Source organism: Pipistrellus hanaki (assembly GCF_964339955.1).
Source record: "Pipistrellus hanaki genome assembly, chromosome: 5".
NCBI classification, from domain to species: Eukaryota; Metazoa; Chordata; class Mammalia; order Chiroptera; family Vespertilionidae; genus Pipistrellus; species Pipistrellus hanaki.
Window position 1 is genome coordinate 34280726 of NC_140507.1, and position 11034 is coordinate 34291759.

Sequence of the window (11034 nt, forward strand, 5' to 3'; positions counted from 1 at the left end):
GAGCACCCTGCTCCCCCCTCACTTGCCCCCCTCCCCAATTCAGGAGACCAGGGTTAGGGACCAAAGCCGGAAAGCCCTCACCCCAGCCTGCTGATGCTGGGAAAGCCTGAAATGTTTGAAGCCAAGCGTTGGAGTCCAGTCTGGGGGTGTGATTTACTGTTACATAAACTGAACGGTTATTAGGCACAGATCGGCGAGAACCTGAGCCCAAACTTGGCCTCAGAATCCCCACCCCCACCCTGCCAATCCTCTGCTTCCCATAAACACTCAGCCCACTCTCCCCCCCGTCTCCCCACACTCCCCCCGTCTCCCCACATGCCCCCTGCTCGCACCCCACACGCTCCTGGGCCCCGTCCCTCCCCGAGGCTGGCATCTGCTCACAGTTACCGGGCGGGTGCAGACAGCCGTGCCCAGAAGCTGCTCCCGGGACCCAGGCTGCTCCGTGACTTGCAGGGACCGGGCGCAGCCCCTCGCCTCACGGACTGAGTCTCCCCTTGGGCCCAGCGCCCTCCTGGAGCTGTGGGGTTGCAGGGCGCTGCCTGGAAGTGGGACACAGAGGACAAACTTGGCCTGTCTACGGCAGCAGGAAGGAGCCGAGGAGGTGGCGGGACAGGAGTGGGAGGAGGCGGGGAGAGAAATAGGCATGCTTAAATTTAGTGCCGTTCTCCAGGGCTGGCTTGCGGGCGGTGCGTGAGCTCCCCACACCCTGCAGGCTGGCGTGGCCCACCCCTAGACCCGTCTGCCCGGAGAGAAAAACCCCCAGCTCAGAATGTTCTGGAGGTCTGCGCCCTGAGTGTGCGCATGGCTTCTACTGAGATGCTTCAAGACTCGGTGTGCTGGACAGGTGGCTGGTGTCCAGGGCGGCCCCTCACCCCCCCTCCACACACACACACACACACCCGTACACAGACCTCTGTCCTCAGCCCTCACCACACCCCCCCAGAGAACGCCAGAGAACGACCTCAGGCAGAGGTGACACCGTCCCGCAGTCTCCTGTGAGAACTAGCCAGAGGCCGGGCCAGTGATGGGGACCGAGGGGGGAGCTGCGGGCTCGTGAGGAGGGTGTGGGCAGGGGTCAGGGAGACACGAGACGCGGTTAGAGAAATTAAGAGAGAAAACAGCCTCCCTGCTCAGCTGGACGGCTGCTCCTCCCGCAATGCGGCCCTAATTGAATTTCTCTGTTAACAATGGAAACACATTGCTGCCCGGCCTCTCTCCCTCTTTCTGATAAGCTGCTGACCCGAGGGAAATTGGGGTCAGAAGGAGGAGAAATTGGAAGCAAGCGGTCTTTTCTCACTCCTGGGACATTGGTTTTGGCCCAGCGCCAGGGCGCTGAGGCGGGCTGCCGTCCCCTCTTCTGGGTCCTCAGGAGTCTGGGCCCTCCTCGTACCCCCAGTCCCTGGGTCCCGGTGTGGCCGAGGCCAGGGGCTGCGTCCGTTCTAGAGAGAGGTCCTCAGCTCAGCTGGTGCAGAGCAGGCCCCGACCCCCATCCCAGGCAGCCTCCCCTTGGGGGCCACCCCCTCCCCCTTGCGGACACCTCTCCCTGTGGCCGGGGTCCCAGCCCACCCAGGGTGTCTACAGGACACCCTCAACATGCTTGGATCCCGATAGCCATGAGCCTGTCCTGTCGCCCATCGTGGAGCAGTGCGGTCCAGGCTCGGATGGATGGTGGGATGTGCGGGAGATAACAGCCAGCACATGGGAATGGCTTGCTAAGCCCAGGGGTCCATTATCATACTAGGCAATGGGTGCAATTATGCTGTTAATAGCTGCTATTACGTTATCACATGTCAGGATCCACCTGCTAACCCCCGGGGAGCCCCGCCAGATCCTCCCTCACCCTTTTACCCACAAGGCCCTCCGGCTGGCCAGCCTGCCGCACCCCTTCTTCCCGGGGTCCTGGGAGGCCAGCCCTGCTGCCAGCGCCCTGCCAGGGGCATTTCTGTGAGAGACTCCGGAGACGGGCCCCTGGGTGATGGAGGACAAAGAACGGAAACGCTGAGAACCCGCTGCTGGCGTTCAGGGCACACACGCTGAGCTCCCGTGGCCCCCAGAGTTCCCTCCAGGTTGAGAGTTGCCCCGCTGACCGCTCTGGCCTGGAACAGGGAGGCTCGGTGTGGCCCTGGGCCCTGGCTACCCACACCTCCCGTCCCCAGGCCTGCCCGCCATGGAGGTCCGCATCAACGTCTCGAGGCAGCAGGTGGAGAAGGTGTTCGGGCTGGAGGAGTACTGGTGCCAGTGCGTGGCCTGGAGCTCCTCGGGCACCACCAAGAGCCAGAAGGCCTACATCCGAATAGCTTGTGAGTGCAGGGACCGGCCCTCCGGTGGGGGTGGCCCGCGGGTGTCCCTGGGGAGGGGGTCCCGTCAGAAAGCCTCCGGTCCTGTCTTGATGGGAGGAAGGGCCACCCCAGAACCACGGGGCCCCTGGCACCTCCTTCTGCCACGTGTCACGGCTCCCGTGGGGCCGGGGGCAGCGGGCCAGGCCGGCGGGCAGAGGCGCCCGGCTGGAGGACACTCTTGTGCTTCCAGATCTGCGCAAGAACTTCGAGCAGGAGCCGCTGGCCAAGGAGGTGTCCCTGGAGCAGGGCATCGTGCTGCCCTGCCGCCCGCCGGAGGGCATCCCCCCGGCAGAGGTGAGGGACTGACTCCCGAGCTCGGGTCCCGCCCGCCCAGCCCCCGGCCGGCCCGGGGCCGCTCTCACGCGGGCTGTGCCGCGGCGTGGCCGCCTTCCCCAGGTGGAGTGGCTGCGGAACGAGGACCCGGTGGACCCGTCCCTGGACCCCAACGTGTACATCACCCGGGAGCACAGCCTGGTGGTGCGGCAGGCGCGCCTCGCCGACACGGCCAACTACACCTGCGTGGCCAAGAACATCGTGGCCCGGCGCCGCAGCGCCTCCGCCGCCGTCATCGTCTACGGTGGGCCCCGGCCCGGCGGGGGGTCCTGGGCGCCCCGTGACCGGCCCCCCGGGAGGCGGGGCCAGGCGGTTCGGGCTGCGGGCTGCCTGGGAAGGCAGGGCCTTCCTGCGCCCATCGGGGAGCCGGGGGGTGTGTCTGGGCGGAGGTGGGGTGGGCTGGGCATCTGTGGTCACACCGCCCCGTGGCTGGCTTGTGGGCAGGGAGCCCTGTGAGGAGATGAGGGTCCAGAGGGAGACTAGGAAGGCGATCCGGGGCGGGAGGCACTGTTCGGGGCGCCCCCAGGAGCAGGCAGAGGGAGGGGATGCAGGCATAGCCCCCTGAAGGCGGAAGGCGGGGGTCTGAGCTGGAGGGGCCTGGGAGCTGCACCTTAGGACTGGCTGCCCTGGTGTCCGCAGCGCCTGCCGGTGGAAGGAGGGGCGGTTGGCACAGCGTGGCCTCCCCTCCAGGGCTCCCCCTCCCGCCCCCCGGCCCCGGCCCCCGGGCCAGCGTGTGTGAGGAAGCCCCCGCTCCCTGACCCCAGTCCTTCTCTGTCCGGCCAGTGAACGGTGGGTGGTCGACGTGGACCGAGTGGTCCGTCTGCAGCGCCAGCTGTGGGCGCGGCTGGCAGAAACGGAGCCGGAGCTGCACCAACCCGGCGCCTCTCAACGGGGGCGCCTTCTGTGAGGGGCAGAATGTCCAGAAAACAGCCTGCGCCACCCTGTGCCCAGGTACCCGCAGCTGCCGCCTCCTGCATCGCTCCCCACCTCGCCATCTCCGTGCCCTGGCTCCATCCCGCCCGCCCGCCCGCCCCCATGGCTCCATCCCGCCCGCCCGCCCGCCCGCACGCAGGGCCAGGCTCAGTCCGAGGCCGGGACGGGGTTCCGTGTGATGGAGGCAGGGCTCGGTCCGCGTCCGGCTCCGTCTCGGCAGAGGGTCTGAGCCCCGGAGTCTCAGGCGCAGTCAGGACAGGCGCAGTCAGCGGGGCAAGGGCAGGGCTCGGCCTGGGGCGCCCACACGGGCCCCTGGCGTGGGCAGAGCCGAATAGGCAGGTGTCATTGCGCCTCCCATCATTAGCATGTGTCATCCAGGCCAGCTGGACACCAGAGGGCATGCAGGGGCCGCCTCCCTGGCCCTGGCCTTGCACCCGGAGCCGGAGCTGGCTCCCCAGGCTGACAGCGTCATCTCCTCCCTGTGTGTCTGTCTCCCCCAGTGGACGGCAGCTGGAGCCCCTGGAGCAAGTGGTCGGCCTGCGGGCTGGACTGCACCCACTGGCGGAGCCGCGAGTGCTCTGACCCAGCACCCCGCAATGGAGGGAAGGAGTGCCCGGGCGCCGACCTGGACACCCGGAACTGCACCAGCGACCTCTGCGTGCACAGTGAGTCCTCCTCCGCCCTGGGAGGCCCCTGAGTTTGCCAGGACTGGCCCTGCCCAGCTCCAGGGAGGTGGTGGCTCAGGGATTTAGTCCCCGGCCAGAGGCTGCACCCCCTCTCCAAAGCTCAGGACCCTCGGGGACTCCCCTCACAAACAGCCACACATGTGCCCACCACCCCCCAATACGTCTCTCGTCTCCCCCAACACATGCCTATTTTCGAGCTTTACCTGTGCACACGTCCCCTCCCCCTCTCCTGAAGCTTCGCCTCCTCCCTCTCCTGAAGCTTCGCCTCCTCCCTGTCCCCCAAGTGCACAGGCAAGCCCGCTGGGGACACCGGGCCTGGGAGGCCTGTTAATTACAAGGCCATAACTAACAATTAAAGATCTCTGTTGGATTTTTTCTCTAGAACACACCCTCCCCCATTCTTTCAATTAAAAACCTAATTATCTGTGTCAATTCCTTTCTGATGGACATTTCTTCCATTATGCAAAGCCCTTCTGAAATCAATACGGCTTCCTCTGGGCAGTCAATCACCCTCCCCAGCCGCGCCCCAGGCCCGGAGAGGCAGGCGAGGAGAGAGCCCTGGCCGACCCCCCAGGAAGCAGATCCCATGCTCTGGGGGGGTGTCCCCAGGAGCTCCCCGCGGCTTCAGCTGCCTAGGGCCCCAGAAGAGGGGGTTCAGTCCAGCAGCCCCATCCAAGGCCGTCTGGGGAAGTTCTCTTCTGGGGGTCAGCAGCGTCCGCCAGAGTCGAGCCGAGCCGATGAGGGATGTGACTTGCCGTGACACACGAGGTGGTGGCAGACGCAGGGCGGGGATGCCTGCGTGCGGACTCCCTGCTCCCGCGCCAGCGCCCGCCGCCCGATAGTGCTGATGCCCAAGGAGTGGGAACCGCTGACCTCTCCCACCCCACCTCCCCAGCTGCTTCTGGGCCAGAGGACGTGGCCCTCTACGTGGGCCTCGTCGCCGTGGCCGTGTGTCTCCTCCTGCTGCTGCTCGTCCTCATCCTCGTGTATTGCCGTAAGAAGGAAGGGCTGGACTCCGACGTGGCCGACTCCTCCATCCTCACCTCCGGCTTCCAGCCCGTCAGCATCAAGCCCAGCAAAGCAGGTGTGGTGCCTCTGCCCCCAGCCCCCGCCCCGGCCCCCATGCCAGGAGCCACCGGGCTGGGCCGCCCTCGGTGCCACTCCCTGAGTCTGCCTTTATCCTGCAGACAATCCCCACCTGCTCACCATCCAGCCGGACCTCAGCACCACCACCACCACCTACCAGGGCAGCCTGTGTCCCCGGCAGGACGGGCCCAGCCCCAAGTTCCAGCTGGCCAACGGGCACCTGCTCAGCCCGCTGAGTGGCGGCCGCCACACGCTGCACCACAGCTCGCCCACCTCGGAGGCCGAGGACTTTGTCTCCCGCCTGTCCAGCCAGACCTACTTCCGCTCCCTGCCGCGAGGCATCAGCAACATGGCCTACGGGACCTTCAACTTCCTCGGGGGCCGGCTGATGATCCCTCAGACAGGTGGGACGGGCCCCGACGTGCTGGGGAGCTCTGAGAGGCAAGACTGGCTTCCGTGTCCCTCCTGTGCCTCCCAGCCTCGCCCCGAATGCGGAGCTAGGCCAACCAGGGAAGGAGGTTGGGTCTGGGAGACAACCCAGTTGTGGCTGACAGTGGGGCTGGCACTGAGGCCGTGGCCAGAGCTGTCTCCCTTCAGTGGCCTTGATGGGAGGAAAAGCCACCCATAACTACTGGGCCCTTGGCACCTCCTTCTGCCACAGGACTTCTGTCCCTTCGTGTACACAGCCCGTTGACATGTGCCGGCTCCAGGAGGGCCCTGGGCACTGAGGTGGGACAGGTGAAGGAATAGCAGAAGACAAGCGCCTAGACAGGGGGCTCCCTCACCCACCACCTCACAGAACCCCTCTGCCAGGGTCTCTGAGACGCCTCGATTAAAAAAAAACCACAGACCTCCATGGGCAGCTTTCAAAGGAGCTTCGTACCTCTGATGTGGTTGGCCACTCCCACCCTGAAACTCTCTCTTCCCTCGGCTTAGCTGACCTCACGTAGCCCTGGGTTTCTGGTCCCTTTTCAGCTGCTCCGGGTGCCTGTTCCCAAACGTAGGTGTTCTCCAGAGCTCCCTCCTGGCACCCGCTCCCACTCCATGGCTCTGATCGCCATGTCTGTGCGAGATCACGCCCACTCCGAATTCCCAGCCACAGTTCTCCCGGGTGACAGGAGCCTACGCCCAGCTGCCTGCTGGGCAGCTCCATCTGGAAGTCTCACATTCCTCGTGGCCAGAACAGCACCGTCTCCCACCCTCCCCCACAGCCTCCTGCTCCCGGCTTTCCCCGGCTCGGGGGCGGCACCGTCGAGTCAGACACTGGAGGTCACCTTGACCTCCTCCTCTTCTTCCCTTGCACCCTCATCTCTACACCAGCTTCCGTCACACACCCTTCTCATCATTCTTCCTCCCCACATGTCCCCGCACCCACTGCTCCTGTCTTCCCGCCGCCTCTCCTGGCCCTGACCACCACGCCTGCCTGCCATCGGGTCACAGCTCCAGGCATTCGCCATGTCCCCCTCCTTGCCAGGGCTTCCCAGTGCCCCCTGCAGAGCCCACGTGACAAGGCCACAGTGGCCCCCTCCCTGCTGGCCAACTGTGGTGGCCTCTTTCCTCCCGAGGAAGCTTCTGCACATGGCGGCCCCGGTGGGCTCCCAGCACCCCACACACACACGACCCCTCTCCCCTCCCCCAGGTTCGGCCTGGCAGCTCTCTCTGTGCCTCGTGTCTCTGCCATAGGGACGAGGTGAGATGGTCCGTGCCAAGCTCTTAGGAAGGGGCAGGCAGGCACACTTGGGTGTTCAGTGACCATTGTGGGGTGTCTGCCCCCGCGCCCAGGACTCAACGCCATCCATCTTGTTCACCCCACTGGGCTGGGTGCTTCTTGAGAGCAGGGCTCATGGTTTTGCCTCACCTTCCTAAGTACCTGTCCTGGGGATGCCGGTGTGTTCACACGCAGCCTCTGGGACTGTCCCCAGCCCCGGGAGCCGGTCCCAGGAGGCAGTGGGGGTCGGTGAAGGGAGCAGTAGCTGAAAGCACTCCATCCCTGGCTCCCTCTCCTGGGCTTCGGTCCCTGGGAAACGGTGACGGTCCAGCCGGCTCAGCCAGTCACCTGCTTTGGAGAGCATGCCTGTGTCTTCAGATTTGGTGGGACAGAGCCATAGAATTGTCCTCCCTCTTCTAACATAGAGGCTCCCTGTCCTAAAAGGGCAGGAAGGTGGGGCACGATCACCCCTCGCCATCCCCAGAGCACCTTCCCAGCCCCTGCTGCCGGCCCCAGAACCACCCCTCCCTCAGCAGGCGCTTTCTGATGCTGCCCCTGTGAGACACTGGGCCAGGGACCACTCAGCCGGACAGCAGGACACGTGCATTGGCTCCCAGGCCCAGGAGGGTATCCAAGCGGGCAAGGTTGTTCAAGGCCCCGGCTCCACCTACAGTGGGCCATTGTCCAAGCCATGCCTGCTGACAGGGAGCTGCCATCCCCAGAGCAGCCAGGGCCCGTGGAGGTGGGGGCGTCGTGAGCAGGGGAGGAGGGCGGGCACCCAGACAGAGGCAGCCCTGGGCAGTGGTTCCAGAACAGCGAGTGGGCAGCTCAGGCTGGGCTGGCGATGCTGCTGGGAAGGCAGTTGGGGCCAGAGGGGAAAGACCTCATGTGCCAGGCCAGGGAGCTAGACTTCATCTCGTAGGAGTAAAGGGAAGGCTTTGAGCAGGGCAAGGGGAGGTGGGTGCCGCGTGCCTGGCCCCTTAGGTCTGTGCTGTCTGTGCCCAGGCTGACGGCACGCTTTGCCACCCGTGTCTCTGAGCTCTCTCGGGGTCGCTGTGATTCCGCCTCATGCTGTGTGGATAGTGGAGCAGTCCCTGTGGCACCTCTGTCCCCAGGCCAGAGGTGAACAAGATGGATGGCATAGAGTCCTGGGCGCGGGGGCAGACACCCCACAATGGTCACTGGACACCCAAGTGTGCCTGCCTGCCCCTTCCTAAGAGCTTGGCACGGACCATCTCACCTCGTCCCTATGGCAGGCCAGGAGGATCGGTCCTCAAAGGGAGACGTAGAGGGGCTGGCAGTGATTGGTGTCTTTGCAGCCCGGTAAGCCCGGCCCTCCTCCGCTCTGTCACAGGGATCAGCCTGCTCATCCCCCCAGATGCCATCCCCCGCGGGAAGATCTACGAGGTCTACCTCACGCTGCACAAGCCGGAGGACGTGAGGTGTGGGCGTGGGCCCTGCCCCTGAGGCTGGGTGGGTCCCCCTGCCTGCAGTCACTGCTGGGCCTTGTCTGGTCTGGCCTGACGGTGACCCGGGAAAGATCTGCCCCTAAGCTCAAACCAGCTCTGCTCCTGACCCCAGGGGCCACTGCCCTGCCCCGTCCCTCCCAGCCCAGGGTGGTCCATTGATGCCTTTCCCTCCCCACCTGTTTTTCCCCACTTGAGGTTGCCCCTAGCCGGCTGTCAGACCCTGCTGAGTCCCATCGTTAGCTGCGGGCCCCCCGGAGTGCTGCTCACCCGGCCTGTCATCCTCGCGATGGACCACTGCGGGGAGCCTAGCCCCGAGAGCTGGAGCCTGCGCCTCAAGAAGCAGTCCTGCGAGGGCAGCTGGGAGGTGAGCCCCATGCCCGCCCAGGGAGCCCACCAGGCCTCCGAGCGGAGCCCGGCTCCCCCCGGGCCCCTGAGCCAGGTCCCTGGCCCCAGGCTCCGGCCCCCCTCGGAGCTGCATGTGGCAGGAGTTGACCCGTCGGGCCCTACCCGCAGGACGTGTTGCACCTGGGTGAGGAGGCGCCCTCCCACCTCTACTACTGCCAGCTGGAGGCCGGCACCTGCTACGTCTTCACCGAGCAGCTGGGCCGCTTTGCCCTCGTGGGAGAGGCCCTCAGTGTGGCCGCTGCCAAGCGCCTCAAGCTGCTGCTGTTCGCCCCCGTGGCCTGCACCTCCCTGGAGTACAACATCCGCGTCTACTGCCTACAGGACACCCGAGATGCCCTCAAGGTACTGCCCAGCCCCCCATGGTGCCCCTGGCCCTGCGGGCTGCGGTACGGGGGCCTCTCCCCGCCCCCAGGCTTCGCTGACCGCCTGTGGCACCGCAGGAGGTGGTGCAGCTGGAGAAGCAGCTGGGCGGACAGCTGATCCAGGAGCCTCGCGTCCTGCACTTGAAAGACAGTTACCACAACCTGCGCCTGTCCATCCACGACGTGCCCAGCTCCCTGTGGAAGAGCAAGCTCCTCGTCAGCTACCAGGTGAGGGCGCGCACGGTGCCTGGAGCCGGGCCCGCCAGCCACGGGCACCCCTGACCCTGCCCCTCTGCGTCCCCCCTCAGGAGATCCCCTTCTATCACATCTGGAACGGCACCCAGCAGTACCTGCACTGCACCTTCACCTTGGAGCGCGTCAGCCCCAGCACCAGCGACCTGGCCTGCAAGGTGTGGGTGTGGCAGGTGGAGGGCGACGGGCAGAGCTTCAACATCAACTTCAACATCACCAAGGTGGGCAGGAAGGGCATCGGCACTGCCATAGTGTGCGCCACACCCCCTGCTCGCCCGGACACCTCCTCCTAGAGACCAGGCGCCGCTTGGCCTCTTCCTCCGAGTCTCCAGGGAGAGGGGCAGGTGCAGGCGGGCAGATGCAGACAGATGCAGCGGGACTGGCTTGGGAAGGGACTGGCGAGGATGTGGGAGCAGCCGGAAGGAGAGGTGGAGCAGCCTGGGCTTCCCTGAGGAGGGACTCGGTCCTGGGCCTCAAAGATCAGTAAGAGTTAGACAGGCAGCTGAAACCGGTTTGGCTCAGTGGTAGAACATCGGTCTGCAGACTGAAAGGTCCCAGGTTCGATTCCGGTCAAGGGCATGTACATTGGTTGTGGGCACATCCCCGGTGGGGGCGGGGGGGGGGGAGTGCAGGAGGCAGCTGGTCGATGTTTCTCTCTCATCGATGTTTCTAGCTCTCTATCCCTCTCCCTCTCTGTAAAAAATCAATAAAATATATTTTTTTAAAGAAGAGACAGGCAGCAGCGAGGGAAGGGCAGCGTTTCTGGGAGTGGGCACTGAGTTCAAGGAGAGGAGCACAGTGAATCCTGAGTGTTCAGCAGAGGCTAAGCGGGGTGGGGCTGGGGGCCGGTTAAGGGGAAGGAGGGGAAGGTCAGGGCCGGTGGGAGGAGGAGGGGAGGAAGACAGACAGCTCCGGGGCTCACTGGCTGTGTGACTGGCGGGTCATTACACCTGAGCCCCAGTGGGGCCCGGGAAGCATGGATGCCATGTGGTGCTGTGCTCTGAGGAGGTTGGGCGCTCCCCCAGGAGGTTGCTGTGGGCCTGGACCAGGGACAGCTCTAACAGTCATCTTCACCCCTTTGCCCCCCCTCCCCCAGGACACAAGATCCATGGAGCTGCTGGCTCTGGAGAGTGAAGGGGGGGTCCCAGCCCTCGTGGGCCCCAGTGCCTTCAAGATCCCCTTCCTCATCCGGCAGAAGATCATTACCAGCCTGGACCCGCCCTGTAGCCGAGGGGCCGACTGGCGGACTCTGGCCCAGAAGCTCCACCTGGACAGGTGCATGAGCGAGGGTGGGGAGGGGGTGCAAAGGCCCTGCAGTCCAGCCTGGCAGGGTAGGGTGGATGGGGTGGACAGGACACTCCGTGGGGCTTGTGGCTCATCCACCAGCCGCCAGGGCATCCAGTATGGTTGGCAGAGGGGTGGGCTGGGGGACAGGAGGCAGAAGCCTGGGGTGAGGCCAGG

The 11034-nt window shown here is 65.4% G+C and overlaps 1 protein-coding gene across 2 annotated transcripts in view; it reads left to right on the forward strand.

The window, feature by feature from the left end:
- UNC5A (unc-5 netrin receptor A) overlaps positions 1 to 11034 on the forward strand; it is a 55865-nt gene that overhangs the window by 43681 nt on the left and 1150 nt on the right. The window contains exons 3-15 of one of the 2 annotated variants that reach the window (XM_084886574.1): positions 2157 to 2300; positions 2530 to 2633; positions 2736 to 2916; positions 3456 to 3623; positions 4106 to 4270; positions 5187 to 5375; positions 5479 to 5781; positions 8440 to 8527; positions 8750 to 8918; positions 9068 to 9301; positions 9400 to 9549; positions 9630 to 9794; positions 10670 to 10848. In XM_084886574.1, the coding sequence (XP_084742700.1) occupies positions 2157 to 2300; positions 2530 to 2633; positions 2736 to 2916; positions 3456 to 3623; positions 4106 to 4270; positions 5187 to 5375; positions 5479 to 5781; positions 8440 to 8527; positions 8750 to 8918; positions 9068 to 9301; positions 9400 to 9549; positions 9630 to 9794; positions 10670 to 10848 (2239 nt within the window). The remainder of the gene's footprint in view (positions 1 to 2156; positions 2301 to 2529; positions 2634 to 2735; positions 2917 to 3455; positions 3624 to 4105; positions 4271 to 5186; positions 5376 to 5478; positions 5782 to 8439; positions 8528 to 8749; positions 8919 to 9067; positions 9302 to 9399; positions 9550 to 9629; positions 9795 to 10669; positions 10849 to 11034) is intronic. The other variant, XM_084886575.1, reaches the window with a different exon arrangement.